General features: G+C 41.8%; 1 protein-coding gene across 4 annotated transcripts in view; it reads left to right on the top strand.

The window, feature by feature from the left end:
* nr4a2a (nuclear receptor subfamily 4, group A, member 2a) overlaps positions 1 to 19,472 on the top strand; it is a 98,376-nt gene extending 78,904 nt beyond the window's left edge. For 2 of the 4 annotated variants that reach the window (XM_088414766.1, XM_088414765.1), the window contains exons 4-11: positions 16 to 181; positions 15,326 to 15,371; positions 15,485 to 16,551; positions 17,391 to 17,520; positions 17,591 to 17,754; positions 17,915 to 18,117; positions 18,264 to 18,442; positions 18,521 to 19,472. In XM_088414766.1, coding sequence (XP_088270892.1) covers positions 15,568 to 16,551; positions 17,391 to 17,520; positions 17,591 to 17,754; positions 17,915 to 18,117; positions 18,264 to 18,442; positions 18,521 to 18,786 — 1,926 coding nt within the window. In that variant the 5' untranslated portion in view covers positions 16 to 181; positions 15,326 to 15,371; positions 15,485 to 15,567 and the 3' untranslated portion in view covers positions 18,787 to 19,472. Of the gene's footprint in view, positions 1 to 15; positions 182 to 14,334; positions 15,372 to 15,484; positions 16,552 to 17,390; positions 17,521 to 17,590; positions 17,755 to 17,914; positions 18,118 to 18,263; positions 18,443 to 18,520 lie in introns of those variants that run through there. The other 2 variants (XM_088414767.1, XM_088414764.1) reach the window with 2 other exon arrangements.
* The last annotated feature ends 5,590 nt before the right edge of the window (positions 19,473 to 25,062 follow it).

The raw sequence follows: 25,062 nt of genomic DNA on the forward strand, positions 1-25,062 counted from the left end.
GTCACTTTGCATCAGCGCGACGGATGCTCGCGATGCCGCGGCCGCACGAGGAGCGCACTTAAAGCCGCAGCGGCCCTTTGGCCTCGACGCCCGGGCCCCGCTAACGACCCCTCCCGTCCACCTTCCCGCGCCGGGGAAAGGGAGAGATTCTGCACCGGGGAAGGCGGGGAACCGGGAGGAGGTGCGTCAAATCAACGGTTCTCCTTCTATTGCGGTTGTTGGTTTGTTTTCATTATTTCAGTAACATTCACAATTGAAATTCTTTTATATTTACATCAAAAGTATTTCACATCAAATGGAACGCATTGAAAAATGACCTCAGGGAGCTGAAATTTCACCCAGATGATGATCCTCCTAAAATACTGGTCGAATGATGTGAAAGAAAATGACCCAAAACTAGTCGAAATAGTGCACAGGGGTTAAAATGTTAAACCCTCCTTTTTTGGTGGAATTTTGAACTGACCCATTTGAAAGTTAAAGTAAATGGTAAATCTATTAGTCAAATCTCATTGGTATGCATGTTTGAGATTTTCTTGGAAAATTCTTTGATAAATAAGAAAAACCCCGGTCAAAATGACCCAAGAATCTCATTGGTGTTTCTGAGGCTTAAAAAAGTACAACTAGAGTTGTCAGCAGGATTACGCCTACAAAAAAGTTTCAAAAACTTTTGGATATTGCACGATACTCTCTTGGACTTCAGCGATTCCTACAATTTTTTTGTTTATTTTATTAATTAATGTATTTATAGCTACCCTAATAGCTAGCTAGCTAGTTAGGTAGCTAATGCAACAAATTAATGTATTTATAGCTACCCTAATAGCTAGCTAGCTAGTTAGGTACCCAATGCAACAAATTAGCCATTTAACTAGCTAGCTAGATAATTCTTTAAAAACTTCCTGGTCCGATATATCTACAAATGAAAAAGGCAGAACATTGAAGTGTTGATGACCACAGTTTTGCTTACTTGAGTTTTTTTTTCCAGTTGTCAATATCTCATCATTTCTAATCAACAGACAAATCAGACGTAAATGGCTACACATTGGTAGTCCGAATGTAAAAAAAAATAAAAAAATACATGGATCTTTTCCATCTAAAAACATTTGAGTCAAAAACACCCAAAAAAACGATTTACAAAATGGAGTTTACCATTAACTGAAGTCATTTCCTGTTAAATAATACATTTTCAAGCCATCTTACTCCAAAATACGCTTGAAATATGAAATATTTGTCTCACCTGCCTATCTCAAACGCGTCTCTCTCCGCCGACAAGTCAAGTAAGAGTGTCGCACAAGTGCTTCCGCTCTCCCGTAATGACTTTTTCAAGAGGCTAAACAAGCCCTGACAGCAGCTTATCTGCTTTGCTAGCAAAAGAGCCGTCGGTGGAATCCTTTTAATGAACAGCGAACGCTACTATCAAGACTTATGGATTAATTCCTCTTTGGCTGGAAAATAGCAGAGATCTATATTCCGAGTCGCAAGGTCACAAGTTTTGTAATTTAAATGAAAGGGTCTAAAGGTGACAAATGAACAAAGCCGACTTTCATTAGGAAGCGATTCTTATGTACATCTTTGAAGATTTATAGCCGGACGATCCCTCTCTTTGAAAAGTAAAGAGAGAACAGAGATGATTAATCACTTTTAATGTGGGTGTCTGGGGTGACTTTCTTTCTATTTGTTATTGCCAAGGTGCTTCAAGTCCCTCCTTGTTTGGTTGCTCCTTTGCAGGAATGAAGAGTCTCGCTTTTGTGCCCTGATTTATTTTACGTTTGAGCGACTTGAGGCCGGCTAGCTGGTGGGGCCGCGCTGAATGCTAGCGTACGCTGGAAGCCATTCACCCCCACTGTGGGAAATAAATATATAAACTCAAAGCCAAAAATAAAAAAAAACAGAAAGAAAAACAGGAAAACAACAGTTTTAAAGGCCACATTTTAGAATGAATTACGTACAAGAGTATGCACCCTGCCATGATGTATTAGGAAGAGCTTAGAATCCTGTTCTTCATCTCTGTAGGGTGAATGTGACCATTAATGTGGTTAGCGCTCACATGTGTGCGCGCGCACATACGCGCACACGCTGAGTAAAGCCGGTGAATCTTGGTGATTGCCGAGCTTACCCAATACAACTCTCGGTTGCAGATTGGCCCGTATTAATACGCTAAAGTCCCCGCATAAAGTCCCTGTAAATTGATGATAAATATGCCTGTAAATTTGACACGCCACCGAGAACACTTGTTTAAAAACGCTTAACCAGTTAAAATAATTTTAAAAAGAATCCTCAGTGTATAAAACGGAACTTTAAATGATTAAAAATACAGCCCTCATGTCCAATAAAAGCTCAACTTTCATCGCTCGACTGTCAGTCGGAAAATACTGCTGCGTAATATTGCTCTAGCTAGCTCGCTAGCCAACAGGCTTGTGATGCTAGCTTAACAGACACCTTGGGGAAAATCAAGCTTTTAGTAAACACTGTGGGCTGTCAATTGTAAATTATTTTAAAATTGATTGAGTAATCGCGTGTAACCAAATCTAGCTAGCTATGAAATGGACTAGGCATGTAATGATAACAGAATTGTCAATATATCAATATATCAAGTCACGGTTTTATAAAACACAAAAACCGGTCATTTTTCTTCCCCCCTGCTCATCATATGTTGTAACAGGAAGCTGCAGCGTATAGTTCTCGTTGTCTATCACACATAAGTCCTCCTCTGCTGCAGGAGCCAATCATGTTGTCCTTTTATTGGTTTGTCGGCTTCAGTACCACTGTGAGTTAGCTACTACATCTTATTATATGCTACTGTCACAGAGTGTTTTATGTGATATCGCAAAGTGTGGGTCAAGAAGGCGAACGAAATGCATTAATAGCAGAAATAGCATTAATAATTGTTTGCTAGCTATAAGGTAAACAGTCTTTTCTACAGGCAAAGCTAGGCACAGCAATAATTAGTTTACTGTTTCTTTTTCTATTGATATCGGGACATGGTGTTGGTACTCGCCCATTCCTCGCTATAAATCAATGGCACTGATGCTTTGTTAGCTCATGTTTGGCATTAATTATTGTTTGCTAGCAAAAAGCTAAACAGGCTTTTCTCAAGGAAAAGCTAGGGGTTCCAATAACTAGTTTAAAGGTGTTGTTTTTTTTTTTAATTATTATTGTAATACTTAACAGTACTTGGCCATCTTTTGTAACACCACAAGACTGATGCTATTTGTTAGCTCATGTATGGCATTAATAATTGTTTGTTAGCATTAAGCTAAATATGCTTTTTTTTAAAGGAAAAGCTAGGAGTGGCAAGAATTAGTATGTTTTTCTTCCTGATATGAGTACTTGGTATCGATACTCGCCCTTTCCTAGTTGTAACTGCTGATATTTCTTAGCACCATCTTTGCTAGCCTGAAGCTAAATAGGCTTTTTTTTTAAGCTAAAGCTAGAGGTTTCAATAATGAGATTAACCGTCATTTTCTTGCGATACCGTTACTTGATGTCAGAACTCACCAATTCCCGGTTATCATGAATGCAATATGGTTAAATGAGACAACCCAAGGGGGTAGTTTAATATGTATATAATTCCCAGACTATTTGTTATTTTTCGAAATATCTGAATCCACTTGACAGAGTTTCTAAATGTCAGGAATACCAGGATTAGCGGCGGATTTTTTTTAATTTTTTTTTATGAATGAACGGCAGCGGCTGGCTGACATCCTGATGAGGATAACAATGATGATGACGATAATTATCATCAGCAATTAAAAAGGCGAAAAGGGGCCGAACGATGGCGCGGCGAGATGAGCATCAGAGCTCCCTGGAGGACACGCACCCCCCCCCTCTCCCTCCCACCCGTCCCATCCCATCCCTACCTCTGCTGGGCTCACAGCCCACCCGCCCGCTTGCCCGCCGCAGCCTCCTGGAGGTAGAAAGCTCAGTGGAGTGAGAGGAAGGGGCTGCAGCCCAGATAAAATGCTGCAAAATGACAGGGACAGTAATGACAGTGAATTTCATGTCTCCCAGTCATAGAGGCGGAGATGCTTGGCTGGGCTGACTCGGCCGATTAAATTGTTACAGGTACACAGATGTTTTTTTTTTTTTTTTTTGGTCGACGACACAAGAAGGGATGTTTAGTTTGGCCTCGCCTTATTAAATCCCAGCAAAATTAGCACGCGCTTAAACATTGCGTTTTCATGCCCGCCTTTTTCCGCCAAGCACGTGGGAAGGCCCGGCTTGTCCGACCGCCGCCGTTCCAATAATCCCGAGGAGATGAACCCGAGCAGTCAAAGCCCGATCCCCACTAAATAAGGTCAGGATAGAAAATGTCACTGCCATAATGTACCCACTTGCATATGGGAAACGCAGAGGAGGAGACAGCTGTATTAGAAATTACATGTATGCTCCATGATTTTTTTTTTTCTGCACTCATCCAAGTATTAAAAACAACATGCTCTATTCCAGTTGTTCAGCTCAAATCGCGCTAAATGTTGAACACGTGTAACACTTTTAGATTTGTAAATCTCAAATTCAAAGCTCTATTTACTGTATATATATTTACGGTGTAAATAGAGCAGGATGACGTGGCCCAAAAATAAAATTTAGATTTTCAAGTCATTCTGGAAGATTCCAGTCGATTTCAATTAGGGTAATAAACCCAACAAATATTTCATTAAAGGCTGGATTTATTTAAGATGGAATCATGTTGGAAATATTTAGACAAAAATGTTTGCTGACTTTAAATCAATTGTAGTGTAGAGTTAGCATTCATAGCTTGGGCGTAACTCGCTTGAATGTTACACTCGAGTCGTTCATTCCCAAAGACGTATTTTTACGTGTCTTTCATTAGTCTCGGTCAGGGGCCGTGGCTCTTTAGCGCCACCCTAGTGGCTCCCTGAAGCTTTTTTCAAAATTGCATGAAAATGGGAGATGGGCCAATTTTTTATTGGTTGTTGTTGGTGTTTTTTCATAAATAATACTGTGCTCACTATTTTGCAAGCAAGAATGACTGCTGTACAGTATGTTTTTTTTAATTTTGATTGTATTTTTTTTGAAGAAAAAAGAAGAAAAAAAGATGAATAAAGAAAAAAGTAATCCTGCAGTCTATATGGTAAATAAAATCCACGTAGATTGATTTTATTTTAATTTGTTTATGAGCAAAATGGCTATTTTTGAGTGGACTGAAGAACTACAAGAAAATTAAAAACGTAAACCTGCAATAGGCCACGATAACCAAAATACGACTGAGCGAACAGTGTATATTAACTTATTTCAAGTGTCAAGTAAACAACATTTACGAAAAAAAATCAATATTTAATTAATTAATTAATTTTATATATATATATATATATATATATATATATATATATATATATATATATAAATATATATTAGTGCTGAAATAATAATGGGAACACTTAGCACAATTTAACTTCCTTTATTCATTTATTTCTGTGCAGTTTTTTTTTGTTTTAATGGGATTATAAAAGTGCACAAATAAAAATGGTAGTTTAGAGTACAGACCCCCCCCCCCCCCCCCGCTCCCTCACCTCAGCCCATCTCTACGGATGCGTCTGACAGATCAGTGGTCAGATAGTAGCCTAGGCCCTTGTGAAGTCTGTTGCCTTTTTGCAGTACATGGGAATCCACATGTCCCCAAATGCTAAATGAGGTCTGACAGATAGCCCGGAGAAACAAAGTTGGGAGTTTGCCGCTACCAGGGAGAGCCTGAGTGAACAGGACATGCTATGTACACCCTGGCTAACAATCAACATATGCTTTTGTTTTTCTGATGCCAACACAAAGCGCACGTTGCCCGCAGACACATGGATCCTGGGACCGCTTGCAACGCAATGCCTACTGGCTATTATTTGCTCAAAAAAAAGACAATAAATGAACCCAATGTCTTTACGCTCACATAGACTGCAATTAAAGTGTGTGTGAGGTTTTGCCTTGCTCTTCATCGTTAAAAAAAAAAAAATACTTAAGCTTTCCACAATGAAGGCATTTTTTCCTTTCAAATTGAGAGCAAATTAATTGGAACGGGAAGCAACTTATTGCTAAATTGTGTTCAACTGATTCCTTTGCCAAGTTTTCATACGGATGTGCATTTCCATCAGTGGCACCGTTTTCCAGCAGATGAGACAGAATTAAAAAAAAAAAAAGGAGTTGCTAAATAAAATACAGGTAAACATACCACTCCAAATGGAATTCCGAATTTTATTGAAGCAAACAATACAAATGTGCTGTTTCAGCAGGAAAATTATTTTCTAATACACTTTAATGCAAAATAAAAATCTATGTGATTAATGAATGGAAGCGAGTGATTTTAAAACTTTTTGATAGTGACAGCATTTGTATTGGTACTTGGGAGTCATTTTGAAAAATATTTTCTGCAAGTTTATCGCATTTTTCCTCATTTTTCCCAATTTTCCAATGGATTTTTTTTAATACAAACACATTATTATGTCCTTAAAACAACATCAGATTTATTTCAGATATTTTGTCTAACCCTTTTGGTCATATAGATGCTCTGTGACACCATTTTAAATTTGATTAAGTGCGCAAAATCTGCTGGGATGGACTCCCGCTCAAGTGCCACGCGAATGAGAACAAAGTTTAAAAAAAAAACAAAAAAACACCATTCAATTGATGACAGAATCCTACAAACGTACTTTGACCGACGACCAGCGAAGGCGTCGTTGCGTTTGGATGACAGCCGCTGAGATGACGAGAATCCCTCACATGACCCCCCCCCCCCCTTCACACACACACACACACACAACCCCCACACCTCGCCCCCCCCCTGTAATGAGCCACACCTGTACACTGCTTTAAATACCAGAGAGAAGCTTTAAATGTCAGGTGCAATTAAAGCTTATGATTCAAGGCTGCACCAATCAAATCAAGGCCCCGGAGTTCAGCCAAGTCTCGGGGAGAAAGCGGAGTTGGAAGATGCCAGCCGCCGCCCGCTCGCTCTCGCTTTACCCCGCACTTCAACAGCCCAAAGGTGATTGTAAAGTTTACTGCCATTCGCCTGAACTTCTCCGTCTTCCCGACTCCGACGCCTTTATCAAGGGAAAGGTTTACGGCCTGCTCGGCTATATGAGCTGAGAAATGACAGCGGATAGAAGATGATACGGGGGGAGGGCTCGGGATAAAGACTTTTTTTTTTTTTTTTGCAGTACTTGGCTTGCGGCGCGACTTTTTTCGGCGATGTCCCTCGTGTGAAATCCTTGAGTGGTTTGAGAACCTGGGTTCGAAAAATAAAGTGAATTAAAAATAATTATTGGTGGTGAAAAAATGAAAAAATAGGCCGAATCAATTGTAAATGGTGTCAACTTCAAAATCAAACTTACTTTATCGAGTTGTACGTTTGCTGGATTAACACACTTGACTAATTTTTTAACTGCGACTCCTGATACAAACGACTCAGCCAGTGGTGGGCAGTTACATATTTTTGCTAGTCAAAAATAGACAAGTGAAGCTCATTTTTTGCGTGGTTATTTATTTTTGTAGAAAACAGAATGATAAATGCTGTAACTGCAATATTAAACAATGTAAAAAGATCAGAAAAGCACATGGTTATCTCCATGTAATATTTTTAGAACGTCAATCATGAATGCCCACTAGGGGCAGCGTTCACTATTAATCTTCAAAGCCTTCATTTTTTACTGTACATTGAGTATGTCATTGTTATTTGGCACCAAGTGAAAGTGGCCCTTTTGTTAATGGAGTTTTGTGACGAGGATATAGATTTTGAGGTGAAGATATTGTAGCCTACATTTGCCTGTCAAGCTGCAATCCGACTAATTGGGCTCCTCCGCCGCTCACCTCCAGGACCCCGCTATGTTCGTACAGATGGAAAAAATAAAGGCTCCAAAAGAAAAACACAAGCCGTGAATAATGAGATTCCTCAAATGTGGTGAGAAGCAGCAGAAAATGGTGACATTTCAGCTTGAACCCGGGTGAGTTGTCTGGAACAATTCACAGATGGGGGAGGGGGGGGGGGGGGGGGGTACAGTGGTGGCTCCGCTATTGTGACATCATTTCGTGACTTAAAGGAGGCATTTTAGTTTTTTGTTGGTTTTTTTTTTTTTTCTCATAATTTAAAACAGTTGCCAGGTGTATTAATAACATGACCCAGAGAGCAAAAATGTCAACTTCTAAGAGACTTTAGAGAGAAAAACAATTGTTTGTACGCGAAAAAAACAGTTCAGTCCTGAATAAATAGAGAACCACTACTTGGGTCGATTTGCCCCAAATTTTTTGATGCTGTTGTTGATTTGCACAAAAATTGATTATTTTGTTAAAAAAAACACTTTAAAAAGAATTGGGTTAAAAATGACCCCATTTTGGGTCCAAAAGGTCTATTTTGCTCAATTTGACCCAAATATTGGGTTGGTCCTTTTTTGACCCATACTTGGTTTAATTTGGGTGAGTGATCCAATAGTTGAGTCAATTTGACCCAACATTTTGGATTGTTTTACACGTAGCAATCCCCCAAATTTGCAAAATGGGACATGTTGTATAATACAACTAACAAAATTGAGTTGTTTTGTACGAAAGCACATAGAAGGCTGGATCAGTGTTACCCAAATATTATGTTGGTCCTTTTTTGAGCCATAATTGGGTTATTTTTGACCCAAACATTTTAGAATATTATAATCGCTTCAGATTCATCTTTACTTTTTGACTCTAATTTTACCCTGCACTCTAAAAACTGTTCAAAAAATCATTAGTTAATAACCCCCGCATAAAAATGTATTCTTATATCCAAGAAAAAGCCAAACAGTTGGGTTAAAAATAACCCAATGATGGGTCTAAAAATGACCGACCAAATATTTTGATCAATTTGACTCGGCTTTCTTGGTTCAAAATGGGTAATTTCTATCAGACATTTTTTTTTTTTTTTTAAATAAATAACCCAGAAAATTGGGTCAATTAACCTATATATTGGGTCGGGTATTTATTTTTTGGACTCGCAGTTACTTTTTTACCCAATTCTTTTTCGAACGTAATAATTGAGTTGAATTAATTTGTCTGCGTTAGAATCATAGGTGGTTGAAAATGAACCAGTTTGATTCAAAATTGGACAGAAGGAATAGTGGAGTCAGTTGGGTCTTGTTTGGGTCATATTTGTTATTTTTTAACACAAATGTTTTTGGAGCGTAATAAATGGTTGTTTAGTCACCACTACCTAGTACCAATATCATTAATACACTTTTTTCCCCCCTAAATTATATATTTTTAAAAGAAAGACGCTCATATTCTGGTGTACCATTTTTCCTTAAAATGTCATGAAATAAAGGGCATTTTTTTTCTTAATTTTAGCTTCCACTTAGTGATTTTAGACTGCTCAGAGTGAAGAGTATCGGCTACAATCGCGAGTATGGATACCATGAAATAAGAAGGCCCGATACCAGTACTTATTGTCGTTAATCACCCATCGTTAGTTTGCAGGATATTATACAAACGATAAAAAGTAACTTCTCCATAAAATGTCCCTTTTGAAATGACCGAATTGGAAACAACTGAGTTTTTTTTTTTTTCCGGGTCGAATGCAGAACGAGCAAAGCTCCGCGTCACGCAGTCATTCAAGGCAAACATGTCAGTGGCTCCCCCCCTGGAGTGAAAAATGAACACGGGCGGGTAAATAAAGCAATATGACCACGGGGACCAGGAATTCGGCGGATAAGTGTCAGCTGCGGAGAAAAAATGAAGCATTTACCTGTTTGTAATCCAATTTGGCCACGGCGTCGCGCGGGTATCGGACTCCTCGGCCAATGAGCCGGCTGCTCTCGGGCTGATGAGAAATGGCGCGGCGCGCCCGCGGCCCGTTCGGAGATCGGAACCCAAGCGCATCAACATTCGGGTACTTATTGGCCCAAATCTTAGCCGGGGATGGCGCACTATTCAAATGTGCGCTCTCATATTCACGAGGAGGGGAGAATATTGAGGCGGGCCATACATATTCCATTGGTTAAAATCCGTAATCATTTTCCCACTCTTTGACAGCTGGAGGCGTGATGAGTGAGCGTATTGCTTTTACTCTGCGCGCTTATATGCGTCTTTGAGGGAAGTCAGACCACTTGATAGCATCTTTAAGCTTCAAATTAAACAAAAAAAAAATGCTGGGTTGTGTTCCTAACCCTTTCGTTTGGTAGCTGTGGATTTTGAGCAGATATGAGTGATTTCACCCAAGGTTGGGGTAATTCAATAACCCACAATGCAATGCAATGTATGGGTTATTCTATGGGTTAGTCTAACCCTATTGGGTCAAATAAATGACTCAAAAGTTGGGTCTGTCCCTTTTTGGCACAATTTGGGTTATTTTTTTATTTTTTTTAACCTCCAAAACAGTTGGTTCAAACACCATCTGGGTTGTTTATGCAAAAGAACCCAAAATTCGGTTGGAGTCAATTGAATAACCCACAAAACGACCCAAGGTTGAATTAGGGTGAAATGAACAGCCCACAAAGCAGCCATTGTGTTATTTAATTGATTGAGCCTATTTCCGAGAATAAACGACCCAAAAATTTGGACCCAAATTTTAGACCCAATTTCGGTTATTTTTCGACAACCCAAAAAGGTGGTTTCAAATAAGTAAACCTGTAAAACAACCCATTTTTGTGCTGGGGTCAATTGAATAAACAACAACTCCAAATTGGGTTAGGGTCAGTTGAATAGCCCACAAGCACCCAAGTATTTGGGTTATTTAATTGATTGTACCTATTTAAGGGAATAAAGGTCCCAAAAAGTTGAGTTGGACCCTTTTTGTCCCAATTTGGGATATTCTTTTGACTACTCAAAAAGGTGTTTCACATTAATAACCTGCAAAACAACCCAAAATTGGGTTAGGGTCAATTAAATAAATCACAAAGCAACCTATTTTTTGTTTACGCAATTGACCGACCCCATGTGAAAAAAATAAACTTATTTTGGGCCGTTTTTGACCAAATTGGGATTATACTGCATATGAGCACCCAAAAAGGTGGTTTTAAATTCATAAACCTTAACCCTACCTGGGTTAGTTTTTTTTTTTACCCAATCCATGGCCATGCAAGAATTGGGACGCTGCTCCTCTTTGGAGAAATCATCCACATTGAGCATTTGCAGCAGGTCCACCTTCTCCAATGAAGAGCGCTCATCCATTTTATCGTCACATGACTTGAGGGGACAGTAAATATTAAGAAATGTCTTTCATTACTTTGCATGATGGATTTCAGAAAAAAAATGAAGAAGAGTTGTCCCATTTGCTTATTTATACATTCCTTCCTTCTAATGCACCATTTCAAGCTTTTAATGCTTCCTAACTATTATAATAAGATTCATTTATCACTATTTGCATTTTTGCGTGCTTTGTGTAATTTTATACATTTTATTAATCAAAGAAAGCCAATGCTTGATCTGATTTTTTTTTGGAGGGGGGGGGTGGCAAAAATTGATTGTGTCAGCGGGGACACCTGCAGCTCCGGAATACATTTCCACTTTGAGGAGTGGGTGGAAAAAAAAAAAAAAAAAGACAAAACACGGCGGTGAGGAAATATTGGGCGTCGGCATGAATATGCAGGGCCTTGATAGCGGCGGTGTCATTACTAATGTTGCTGCCAATTACAGAGCATGTCATGACACTTTGATTCATGAATATTCAGCGCCGCCTTGATATAGACGGCGGCGGCGGCGTGCCGAGGCCTCGCTCCACATTTTTACTGTCTCATTGTGCATGGCGAACAGGTAGCTCCATCACGCCATTCGGGGCGCCTTCCAGCTGCAAGACAAGCTGTTCCGTCAGCCATTGCTAGTTAACTGTGTGTTATAGAAAGGTGTATAAAAGTGATGAAGTGCTCGCAGGCTCCAAAGAGCAGGCATTAAAGCATATTAAGTAGACATTTAAGCTTGTAAAGTGGAATTCCACAAATGGGAAAAGGGGAGCGCCGGAAAAAGGAGGTTGCCTTCGGGCTCGGGATGGACCGCTCGCATCAAAGTTTCGCAGAGATTTTTTTTCCTTCTTTTTCCACCACCAGAATGCGGTTGAGAGTTCGGGGACCAAAAAAAAAAAAGGTCTCTCCGAATTAATTTGCGATTGTTTTTATGTGGCGGTGTATAAAAAGATGAATGGATTCGCTTGCTAAAATCATAAAAGCGGGAATTCCACGCGCGCAATTTAACGAGCCTCAGCCGCTTTGCTAATCGCGCGCATCCTCGCCCCTTGATTATTCTTAAGTCAAAAGTAAATAAACTGCTCAAACGGCCCAATTAAATTCATAATGGTCTTTATTATGTTTGCGCTTGAGATGGCTGGCCGTGATGTCATCGCATCTGCCCGCGCGGGCAATTAATTAAAAAAATTACCGCCTTGATGGTTGATTTTAACGAGGGTTCCTATAAAAGGGCGTACATGACGCAATAAAGCCCACCTGAGAAGGAAGAGGGCCATAAAGGGGCGAGGTTACTGGAAAAAGGTTAATTGCCGGGGGCAGAAAATGCTGAGCAAGAGCACCCTCTAGCTGCCGGTGCAATACGCTCCTCCGCGGCCTGTCCTTGAGCGCACCTTGTGTGCGTGTGTTTATTTTGCCCGCACAATGGCAGGATGCTGCGGAGCGGAGTTTGTTGGCCTGCTGCCCACACTAATATTCGCAAAAAACACACTGTGGGAGCAACTATTGGACACAAGGTGTTAGTGTTAGATTACCCCGAGATGGGCCGCAAAACAATACGTTCAACTTGATCCCCCCCCCGCCCCCCGGTCCTCCGTATGGGTCCTCGCTATCGGGCTTTTCCCTCTCAAGGGCACTAAATTGGTTCCCCTGTGATAACTGCTGAGAGGCCCCACTAATTAGCACTACTTTCCCACCCCCACCACCCACACACACACACACACACACACAGTCTCTCCACCCCCCCCCCCCCCCACCCCCCAGAAGCAGAGGTCTAAATTTGGAAAACAATTGAGGAATAAAAGAAATACTGTCAGACGATAAGGCACAATAATATTACCCGCCTTCCTCCAGCTTTATGAGGCTTATGTCATACAAGTTCTGCGCCTATTGGTTGGGGAGGGGGGGGGGGGGGGTGTAGGTCCCTTTACGCTGTTTTCAAGTTTATCAAAGGCAGTTACACATGTATACACACACTTTATTTTCCGCACTATAAGGCGCACCGCATTATAAGGCGTAGAAGAGTAAAAGTTACTCGGCGCATTTGCATGCTGTTTTGCATCCACTAGATGGCGCTGCACTCAGGGAATGTCTACAATCAGATAACTCAAACTTTATTAATACATAATTCAAGAGTTTTATTGTCACACGCAATGTGTAAAACTACACAATGAAATTCTTATTCTGTTCAGTAGCCCGAGCAGACTACGTTCCATAATCGAGCAAATAATAAAGTAGGTAATAAAATGAAAACAAAACAAAAAAACTAATAGAGCAATAAGAGCAGTAATAATGAAGCACTAATAAATGAATGGCTAATGCTAACTTCCGTTTTACTTTTAGTTTCACGCAGCATATGATATGTTTGATATATAAGGCGCATTGGATTATAAGGCGCACTGTCAGCTTTGGAGAAAATTTAAGGCTTTTAGGTGCGCCTTATAATGCGGAAAATGTGGTTTATAAAATTACCTAAAGTTCCCAGGATTCACTATACTAAAAAGCTATGGGTCCCAACAGGAATATTTGGAGTCCACGATTTACGCAATTAAAAGGACAAAGCAAGGTAAAAGAATCAGGTAAAAAAAAAAAAACAACACAACAGATCCCAGAATCTTTGTAAGGAGCTCCCAATAACAAAAACAATTTTGTGTGACATCACAGTTTAGTAAACACCAAAATGAAAGGGAAAATACCCAACTGGCTTATGTCACGTGTTCAGATTTGTCCAACTGCAGTGGGACACAGTCTGACTCGCTCATCTTACTTAGTGAAGCTCGCCGCTTCTCCTTTCACGCAAGGAAGAAACAAAATGACCCAGGCAGCATTTACCGGACAGCAAACATGAGATCAAATTGTTTTTTTTTTAGCTTGTTGGCCCAGAAGTTCAATAAAACTTGCGGAGAATCCACTGCCTGTCAAGCTGTACTAATTTCCTCAAGCAGCCGCACATTGTAAGGAAGCCAGACAATGTTTCAAAATAAAATGTAGCTTCCTGTGTATATATACATATATAGTTCAATCCTTTGATCTTTGTGTGTGTGTTGTGTGTGTGTGTATATGAGATGAGAAGGTTTTGCTTTACTTCTGTTAGGGTTATTCATTTTCATTTGTTGATTTATGAAGTATGCTTCATTTTTACTTTCATAAGTTTAAGTATAGAGGTTTTTTATGTAAGTATAATATTTTTGCGTTTAGTATTGGTGGTTGTGTGTCTCGCCGGTGTATTTTCGTGGTTTTAGTATCGGTTTTTGAATATGTGAAGTATTTTTGCAAAAAAAGTACTTAATGCTGATAACAGCAATTTTTGGGAGGGTATTGATTTGCGCATGGTACTATGGGAAAATGTGACCAAAAAAATGGACAAAAAAACGAGGAATGGGTGTGTACATGTTGTACACATGTGTGTACAGGTATCGGTACTTGATGGCCGCTGATACTAATATCGACCACGGTTTTACTGTCATGAAATGACAAGTTGAATTCATAGAAAATTGCCAGGAATTTCTTGAAATTTCAAGTAAAACGCTAGATTGGAAAAGGTAAGTCTTTATGTCAAAGGAGGAGGAATTTGGAGTATCGATACAACTAGTATCGACACTCGGTATCGGCGACTTTACAATTGTTGGGTACTCCACTGGTATTGTCTGGAAAAAAGTGGTGTAGTAAAACTATGAAAATGAAAGTCACTTATGTTTTAAACGTAAAATGGGATGGCTTCCTTTTCGTCGGCCGGCGAACTTTGGCCAACTTTTTGGGGTCTGCCGGCAGCAAGGCGCTTGGACTCAACTGAAGCGCGTGGAGAGTGTTTAGTCTTAAATCCTGTTCAAACCGAGCCGAGCCGCCTTTATCCCCACTACATCTCCTCTTCGTGTCTACGTGGGAAGCAGCAGAGATCGCATAGCGCAAGACAAACACGTCCACCGGGCAGGCAGGGCTGGAGGACCCCCCCGCCCCCTCGCATCTCTCACGTCCCTCCCACCTCTCTCTCCGATTGGCCCGCGTCGGTGTTGACGCCGATGGCGTCACTCGCGCAAACACGTGGGCCAGAGCATCCGGAGCTCACATAAACAAAGCCACATTGGCTTGGAGTGGCTTAGTCGAGGCTCACAAGGCGGGGTGGGGGCTTCGCCATTTGGAGACTTGCCTTCCTTCCACTTGATGACTTGTCCTTTTTCCAGCAGCCCTCGGATGCTTATTGCATGGATTGAGCAGCTGCACGCGAAAGAGGTAAAAGTTGCCTTTCTTGTTCAGGGTACAAATCCGCAGTGCAAAGTTTGAAAAGTGGCGCTTTTACTGTTTTTTATGCTGTTTTTTTTTTTTTGTTTCCTCCCCCCATGTAGTGGAAGATCGATTCCAAACGCTCGTCCGAGTCGCGCGATCGTCCAAGCGAGTGCCGGGAAGGGTCCCCCGCGTTCCGGCAGCCATGCCCTGCGTCCAGGCTCAGTATGGATCATCGCCGCAAGGAGCCAGCCCCGCGTCCCAGAGCTACAGCTACCACGCCGCGGGAGAGTACAGCTGCGACTTCCTCACGCCCGAGTTCGTGAAGTTTAGCATGGACTTGACCAACACCGAGATCACCGCCACCACCTCCCTGCCCAGCTTCAGCACCTTCATGGACAACTACAACGCGGCGGCGGGCTATGACGTCAAGCCGCCCTGCCTCTACCAGGTGCCGCCGGGTTCCGGCGGCGGCGGCGGCGGCTCCGGCGAGCAGTCGCCCATCAAGGTGGAGGACGTGCCCATGCACGGCTACCACCATCCGCACCAGCAGGGCCACCTGCCTCCGCCGCAGTCCGACGACATGCTGGCCCACGCCGGGCCCGTCTACTTCAAGCCGCCGTCGTCGCCGCACGCGCCCAACACGCCCAACTTCCAGGTGCAGGCCGGCGCCATGTGGGACGAGCCCGGCCCGGCGCTGCACACCTTCCACCACAACTACATGATGGAGCAGCGCAAGAACCCGGCCGTGTCGCGCCTGTCGCTCTTCTCCTTCAAGCAGTCGCCGCCCGGCACGCCCGCGTCCAGCTGCCAGATGCGCTTCGACGCCCCGCTGCACGTCTCCATGGGGCCCGACGGGCCGGCCGCCTCGGCTGCGGCGGCTGCCGCCGCGGCGGCCGCGGCGGCTGCGGCGGCGGTGCACCACCACCATCACCACCACCACCACCACCGGGGGCTGGAGGCGCAGAGCTTCGCGGTGCCGGGCGGCCTCCGCAAGCAGGGCGGCCTGGCCTTCCCGCACTCGCTGCAGCTGGGCCACGGCGGGCACCAGCTGGTGGACAGCCAGGTGCCGTCGCCGCCCTCCCGCGGCTCGCCGTCCAACGAGGGGCTGTGCGCCGTGTGCGGGGACAACGCGGCCTGCCAGCACTACGGGGTTCGAACCTGCGAGGGCTGCAAGGGCTTCTTCAAGGTGGGCCGGAGGATGCGCGCGCAACGCTCGACTGCGCGCTTTCAACTCCGATTGCTCGAAACGGGCAGAAAAAAAAAATGCATGCATCCCTTTTTGGGGGGGTGGGTCACTTTCAGCAAAATAAAATCAGGACTATTGTTCCCCTCCCGCATGCGTGCACGCTCCGAATCCAACGGAGACTCAGTCATTGAGGATTAAAGAAGGCCCACCAGCGCCCTTTTCTCGTTCTCCAGCGCCAAACGAAGGATGCGCAAAAAAAGTTTAAAAATAAAAACGTCCATTAGTCTGTCCCTACGCAGTCCCTCTCTTGCATGAAAGTCCCAAAGTAAACTTTTATTCAAATGTGCATTCGATGTCATGTGAAACAGGCCCACGAATTTCCCTTTTAGTGTCTTTCTATAAAAAATAGAATGCCTTTATTTTCGTTGTGCAGCTGCAATACAACGAAAATTATCGCATGCGAGCCCATGTCAGTTTCATTTTTTCTGCATTCTTTCCAACAGATGCGTCAAACCTTTGGGGGAAAAAAAGTTTTTCGTATAGTATTCGCGGTCCATGTTTATCATTCTGTAGCAGGCCTTGAAAAACGAGCCCCGCTCCCACGAAAAACTTTTGCTTAATCGCAAGGCTGCATAAAAAATATGCACGAAAAACACGACGTTGGCATCATGTGGGTTCTGGAATTGCACTCTACAAATCCGATTTTTTTTTAACAATCGAACGAGTTTACAGCCGTTTTGTTACAGAATGCATACAAGTGGAAAACGTTCGTGCAAGTGTGGAAAGCAGGCTCCCAGAGTGATGTGGCTCACACTTTTTTTTATTGCCTCCCCCCGCAGCGCACCGTCCAGAAAAATGCCAAATATGTGTGCTTAGCCAATAAGAACTGTCCCGTTGACAAACGCCGAAGAAACCGGTGCCAGTTCTGCCGCTTTCAAAAGTGCCTTGTGGTCGGAATGGTCAGAGAAGGTACGTGCAGGCCCCATTCCAATATTCTTTTTATGTTTAATGTGACGTAACGGTGTCTTTTTTTTCGCAGTGGTGAGGACGGATAATCTGAAAGGTCGCCGCGGACGCCTGCCCTCCAAACCCAAAAGCCCGCAGGAGCCCTCCCCGCCTTCGCCGCCCGTCAGCCTCATAAGCGCTCTGGTTCGGGCCCACGTGGACTCGAACCCGTCCATGTCCGCGCTGGACTACTCCAGAGTGAGTACGCATGCCTCGCCACTTTTAATTTACGTCCAAACGCGGGGGGGGGGGGAGGAAGGCGGGATTTAATAATAACACTTAAAAGCAAAAGTCGGCCCACTCGGCAATTTCACGGATTATATCTTTTTAACGCGCCTTGATTAAAACGGAATTCCAGTTCCAGGCGAGCCCGGACTACCAAATGGCCGGCGACAACACGCAGCACATCCAGCAGTTCTACGACCTGCTGACCGGTTCCATGGAGATCATCCGAGGCTGGGCCGAGAAGATCCCGGGCTTCTGCGACCTGCCCAAACCGGATCAGGACCTCCTGTTCGAGTCGGCCTTCCTGGAACTCTTCGTCCTCAGGCTGGCCTACAGGTGACCGAGAAGAAGACCGCGTCCTTCACGCGCCATTTCCCGCGCCCATTTCCCGCTTTTACTACAGGCGCCTAATTGGAAACCGTTTGCAGGTGCTGGTTTATAACCAGGACGCGCGTTTTTTCTTCTTTCTTTATTTTTTAAAGGTCCAACCCTTTGGAAGGAAAGTTAATTTTTTGCAACGGCGTGGTTCTGCACCGGCTGCAGTGCGTGCGCGGCTTCGGCGAGTGGGTGGACGCCATCGTGGAGTTCTCATCCAACCTGCAAGGCATGAACGTGGACATCTCGGCCTTCTCCTGCATCGCCGCTCTCGCCATGGTCACAGGTGCGCACAAAAGATGCGCAAATCCAGCGCGATCGCGATCCCTCCCTCCCCCCTTCCTCATCATTATTTTCATTTTAGAGAGACACGGCCTGAGGGAGCCCAAGCGCGTGGAGGAGCTTCAGAACAAGATCGTCAACTGCCTGAAGGACCAAGTGACGTTCACGTCCGGTACCGGCGGCGGCCTGAACCGGCCCAACTATCTGTCCAAGTTGCTGGGCAAGTTGCCCGAATTGCGCACGCTGTGCACGCAGGGGCTGCAGCGCATCTTTTACCTCAAACTCGAAGACCTCGTGCCTCCACCTGCCATTATCGACAAACTCTTCCTCGACACGCTGCCTTTCTAAGGACACCCCCCCCCCCAAAAAAAAAAAAAAATCCAGCCCTTTTATTTATTTTTGGGACAATTTGCAAAAGCAGGACTGGAGGCACCTTTTTTTTCCCCCTTAAGACAAAATTTATTATTTAACACTTCACATTGCATGACAGACTGATCAAATGCAAGAAAAAATGTCCATTTGAGAAAAAGTGGATTCATCCTTCCATTATAGCACCACCAGATGTAATATATTCCATTTCTATATATATATTATATATAATGTATATGCGGACGCCAGCGCGGACACTGTATATTATTCGAATAGATGACGCATCACTTTATAATGTGTACAAAGTTTGTTATAATGATTTTTTTCCCCCAAATCTTGCCCTCCCCCTTCCAAACATTTTTCACCCCAAACGACGCATGTATTATTCCGATCATTTATTTTTGTTGCTCCTCTATAGGCACATGCAGAGGCGATGTCTATATATAGCCTACCGGACACTATGTAGTCTGCTAGATTTGATACCAATATAGTTGGCACTCAAACTAATATATAAATATATACAGTATATATAAATATAATGATCTCCTGTGTATAGAAGAGCAGGGAGGGAGGGAGCCATTGTGTTTGTACAACTGTCACATTCCTCGTTTGTATGTGTGCTGTAAGTATTGTTGCTGTTCAATATAAACCTTTCTCTATGCTAAGAGCATTTCGCTTGGTCGATCGGTGAACTTGCTGCACGCCCAAAGAGAGAGAGAAAGAAAAAAAAAACATTTTGAATGTTAAAAGTGGGATTTCACATGAAGAGAAATGCGAAGTGTGCGACAGGCCTCTCGCAGCGTTCAAGATTACGACACTTTTATTACTTCACTTTTAAAGCCACGTTCATTTCTTGCTTAGCTAAAAAAAAAAGTTTATTATTGTGTGCAACCCAAATATTATTGTCATTTCAATATTTATAACCGTTTTGTATTTATTTTGATGAGTTACACACATACGTTAAGATATTATTAAAAGGTTCGTTTAAAAAGTTATTAAACCACCACAGTTTCAAACAATTATTCCGTGGTTTCAAATAAGAATGAGCAAACGTGTAATGTTGAAAATTTGTGCGTTTCATGCCACGTGCCTTTTATTTTTTGGCCGTTTTTCGATGTTCTCTTAATTTCATCGTTAATTCCTTTATTGTATTTTCTTTTTTTGCCGGTTGCTTTTATACATTTTAGAGTCATCTTTATATGGCCTCAGAATTGTGACTTTTTGCCAACACTTTCAACAGGTCTCGTTCAATTCCGGAGACGTAATTACGGAAATTAACACGTTTTAAAAATGTCAAAGTGAGATTGATGTAATCCATCATTTCCGGTCAAAACGTGTCATTTACCGACGCAAATCAACACGATTGACGCTTTAAAAGCGTTTAATCAACTTCGATGCGATCGATCAATCACGATCACTTAAATTTGCAAGTCATATTTCGCGATAACTCACGATAATTCACCTGATTAATTTTCCTGGCGTTTTACGAAAGAAAATCCGCAACCGAGATTTAAATAATTTTGACCTTTTGAGATATTTTTCCCCCATAGCATGGGATTAAAAAAACGTGACGTATTTGTGTCCCTTATTCACCATGTCCAGAACAGAGCAAAGTGTGTGAGTGTGTGTGTGATGTCACAATTCTTTTGGCCCGAGTGTGTGTGAGCAAAAAAGTGAAGCCTGCAGGCTGTGCGGTGGCATGTCTGGGACACATCCACTCTCATCTCAAATCAAGCGAGCAGGTCCTTACTTTTCTTTGCGTGTGAGCGTCCACGAAAAAAAAAAAACTGCAAGGAATTGTCCAAATAATTAACGCTGCTCGTGCTAATTCCAAAGCAAATTGGCTTTTGTGTCGAGAAGCACTTTGCTGACATTTAGCGCACGTGTCGCGACTTTACTCCGAGTACAGTTAAGCTGAGAAAGAAAAAAAAAAAAGATGATCGTCATTATGTCTGCGTGATTACAAGTGATGGAGGACCGAATTCATTAAGATCCCATTACTGCACTTCCTAGGCGCACTTGACATGATGGGGAGGAGGATAGACCAAGCGGGGATCGTTTACAGCTGCGCTTCCAATGTGTGTGTGTGTGTGTGTGTGCATTGAGTTCTTTGGGTTACAATTAAAGAAGCAGCAATAAAAGATTTTTTTTTAAGATGGCTAAATGTATGTAGAAAACATGTCAGGACTGTTCTGTCTCATCATTTGGTTTCATTGAAGGAAAAAAAATGAAATTACTTCCAAAACGCTGATTGTAGTAAGGAGTTTACTAAAGAGGAGGCATTTACGTTGCAATGAAAAAGAAAAAAAAGAAATAAAATGAGTTAGGAAATCAAAACATGGGGTTGTTGCCCCTGTTTGATGTCCGGCATTTAATCATCCCGAGTCTATTCAAGTTGAGGCCATTATTTGAGGAATTAACAGGGTGCGAGAAAATCATAAAGTTGCTTCAGCTGCTTAAAAATGCATTAAAAGAAAGGGATTACCACCGAAATTATTGCACTGGTGTCAAACTCAAGGCCCTGGGGCCAGATCCGGCCCGCCACATCATTTTATGTGGCCCGCAAAATGCTGATTTGACTTCAAGTTTCTCACTATTTTCTTCAACTTTTCCAAACTCTTTCGAAGTTTTTGACTGTCTCTGATTTTAAAACAAACAAACAAACAAAAAAACTACTTTATTGCTTATTTAAAAGAATAACCTTTCACTTATATGGTTACTTCTAAAAAAAAAAATACTTACTATACATGGTTGTTTTTTTTTTAAACGCCATACTTGATTGTTTTTTGTAAACAACAAAAATAAAGAAACAAAACCAATCACTACACAAATAAAAACCTTATAATACGTACTGATTTTTATTGAGAGGAAAATACTTTACGACATGGTTTAAAAAATAGCGCCTGACTATCATTTTTCAGGTTTAAAAAAAAAAAGGCTTACTGCCCCTCCCCCACAAATGTTTACATGGTCGTTTTTGGATAGCTTTACTATACACGTTTGTTTAAAAAAAAAAAAATCACCTTACTATACATGGTCAATTTTAAATGCCTTACTATACATGGTAATATTTTGCAAATTAAAAAAAGCCTTACTATACGTATGTTTTTGGAGTTAAAAAAAACACCTTACTATGTACACATCATTTTTTTGGGTGGTTAATAATCACTTCATCATACATGGCTGAATTTAATTTTGCAATATCAAAATGCATTGCTATGTATGGTGTTTTTTTTTGTGGATAAAAAGCCTTAGTATACATGGTTGTTTAAAAAAAAGCCACATACATTGCTGTCCAAAAACCAAACAAACTCTTTGCTGTACATGGTTAGATTTTGCGATAAAAACCAAAACAAAACAAAACATACATTACCATACATAGTCATTTAAAAAATAGCCTTACTATACAAGATAAAAAAAAAGCCTTATTATCCATCGTCTTTTTTTTAAAGGAAATGCCTTGCCATATATAGTAATATTTTGTAAAAAAAAAAAAAAAAAAAAAAAAAAAAGCCTTACAATACATGATATTTGTTAATATAGTTGTATAAATTTGTAAAATAGTTGTATAAAAAAAAAGGCTTACCATACAAAGTATTTTTCTGCTTCCACCTTACTGTTTATGTTTGTTTTACACCTTGCTATACATGCTATAGTTAGAAAAAAAAGCCTTACTATAGTAGTCCTTCCTACAAGTAATAATTTTTAGGGGAAAAAAAAAAAACTAGTGTCTTACTTTGCATGGTAGATTTTTTTGTGAGAAAAAATGGCTTACTACACATGGTTGTTTTTGCAGAAAAAAACAAATGTTATATACACAAACAACACAAAACAAATATACACATGGACATGAAAAAAGTCACCTTACTATACATAGGTTAGGGAAGGGTTACCCTAACCCTCTAAACCCTAACCCCCTAAACCCTAACCATCTAAACCCTAACCATCTAAACCCTAATCCCCAAAACCCTCAGAAGCTAAACCCTAACCCCTAAATCCTGACCCTACCCCTAACTTCCTAAACCCTAACTCCCCAAACCCTAACCCTATTAAACCTAACCCTTAAGAAAAAATACCTTGCGATATATGGTAGTTTTTTTGTTGGGAAAAAAACACCCCAAAACATATACATCTCAATTACACTGCCCTCTACTGGCCAAGTTGTGCTTGAAAGTAGGAGCATCACAATGTTCATTGACTTGTAGTAAAAAAAAAAGTCATGACCATGTTTTGAGTGCAAAATGTGAGGGTACTCATTTTTCACAATCAAAACAATAACCTTGATCATTTCTATTGACGAAAGCAAGATATTGAATCATCCAATCGAAAGCTTTGGCAAAGTGACAAAGAAGAAGAAACGCACCTTGCATGCGGATGGATTGGGCCTGCAGTCCTGGTGTGTGTGCGCGCGCGCGTGTGTGTGGTTTCATCAGTCATAGCACTAAACAGGCAATCGATGGGGCAGCCGTGTATGAAGGATGAAGGCGCGAGGGAGAGCGATGACGAGGCCCCAATCAAAGGCCTGCGCTCCTTCTTGCCTCTAATGGCCATTAGCGGCGCCGGCGCCGCCTTGGAAGATTGACGCAACTCCGTGACCGCTCACATCGCTCATACATATTTACTTCAGGTTCTGCGGATGTGCATTGCGATTTTCTTAAGAGGACCCTTATGTTTTGATTTTTAGCTAGTTAGCATTTTTAAGGATATGACCCATATTTACAGGATTGTGTGAATGAATACTTAAAAAAAATAGGTTTTAATTAGTCAGTGTTTTTAATATGTTTGGAAATTGTGTTTTTTTATGTTTTTTTTCTTTTATTGCAAAAACAAATAGATAATATCGATGCGGGCATGAAAAATGTCAAGAATAGCGAGGTAGCCGTTTATAGGGTCACAAATGAAAACCCTTGTAGTACAGGTGCAAGTTTTGTTTTTTTATAAAGAGATTTGCTATTTTTTGACTGGCCTGACTTCAAAGTAAAAAAATAATAGCAATATAAACCTGCAATTAGGAATGTCCAGATCTGAATCACATGAGCACAAATCTACACCGATCATGACATTTTCGGGGAAAAACTTGCGGGAAAAAGATTGATAGGAAAATGGATTTCAATATATTACTTCTTTTCATTTTTAAGGCCTACTTAAAAATTGCAGAGATATTGTCGAAATAAAAACATATTTACGTGCAAAAAGGGCCGATATAAATTTGTTGTTTATAATTGAACTTATTAAGCGGTAAACGTAACAAATCGTAGCTATCGAATACAGTTATTTTAAAAATATACAAAGACAATTTAGTTTTTTTTTCACACTTCTAACACTATCTACAATCAATTTTTGTTCTTACTTTTTAAAATATTACGTACTGCCCAAGTTAGCTGGGATAGGCACCAGCAAGCCTTCGATCCGGCTGCATGGATGTCAAAATTTTGCAGACCTCAAAAACTGTAATTTGGGGGACACGGATAGCCCCAAGACCATAGTTTGGACACCACTTGTAGAATTTTTTTGTCTCTACTTGTTTTAAAGCACAGCTTAACTAGCCATATTTCCGATGCTTCGTTAAAAACACAATGAAGCCAATTTCTCTATTTGTTTTCTGCCCTTAATACCGTATCGGATCCTCCAAATCAGATGACGAAAACGCGATCGGGACAAGTGTAATCCTGGAAAGTGGAATAAACACGTTGCACTGTATTCCAACACCAACGACACGGCTGTCATCGCTCTCTTTGTGTTTCTGAGGATATGGACAGGAAAATCCCTAAATGATCATCCCGAAACCTCACGATAATTTGAGAAGCGATGGATGTCGTACCGCGACTCGATTAAACGCGCCTACGTTTCCAGCGTGTATCAATATTGAACACGCGGGCTCGCTCCTTTGACCTTATTGACCAAACGGGATCGGAAATGTCCTATATGGAAAGAGTTAATGTTTCCTTGGGCGGACATGTTTCCGATTCAATTAGTTTTAATGAAGCCGGTGCTCGGTGCTCACTGGAGCGGGGAAGGAAAAGAAAAAAAAAAAAAAACAGGCTTAAATGCCTGATAGTAATAGAGGACATATTAAGGAGGACGCGTGGTGCGTGTTCCCTAAGTGGCGAAAAATGCCTCCATCAGGCGAGTAGGGGCCGGTGGCTTGGGAAGCATTGGATTGCGGGAGGTCCATTGATGCGTTCGCTCTCCCGGGCGCACCTCGGGGAGGCTGACGAGCAAATGTAACATTAATCTGCTTTAAATGACACACGT

Source organism: Hippichthys cyanospilos, chromosome 5, assembly GCF_059441005.1.
Source record: "Hippichthys cyanospilos isolate Australia breed blue-spotted pipefish chromosome 5, RoL_Hcya_1.0, whole genome shotgun sequence".
In the NCBI taxonomy this organism is placed as follows: Eukaryota; Metazoa; Chordata; class Actinopteri; order Syngnathiformes; family Syngnathidae; genus Hippichthys; species Hippichthys cyanospilos.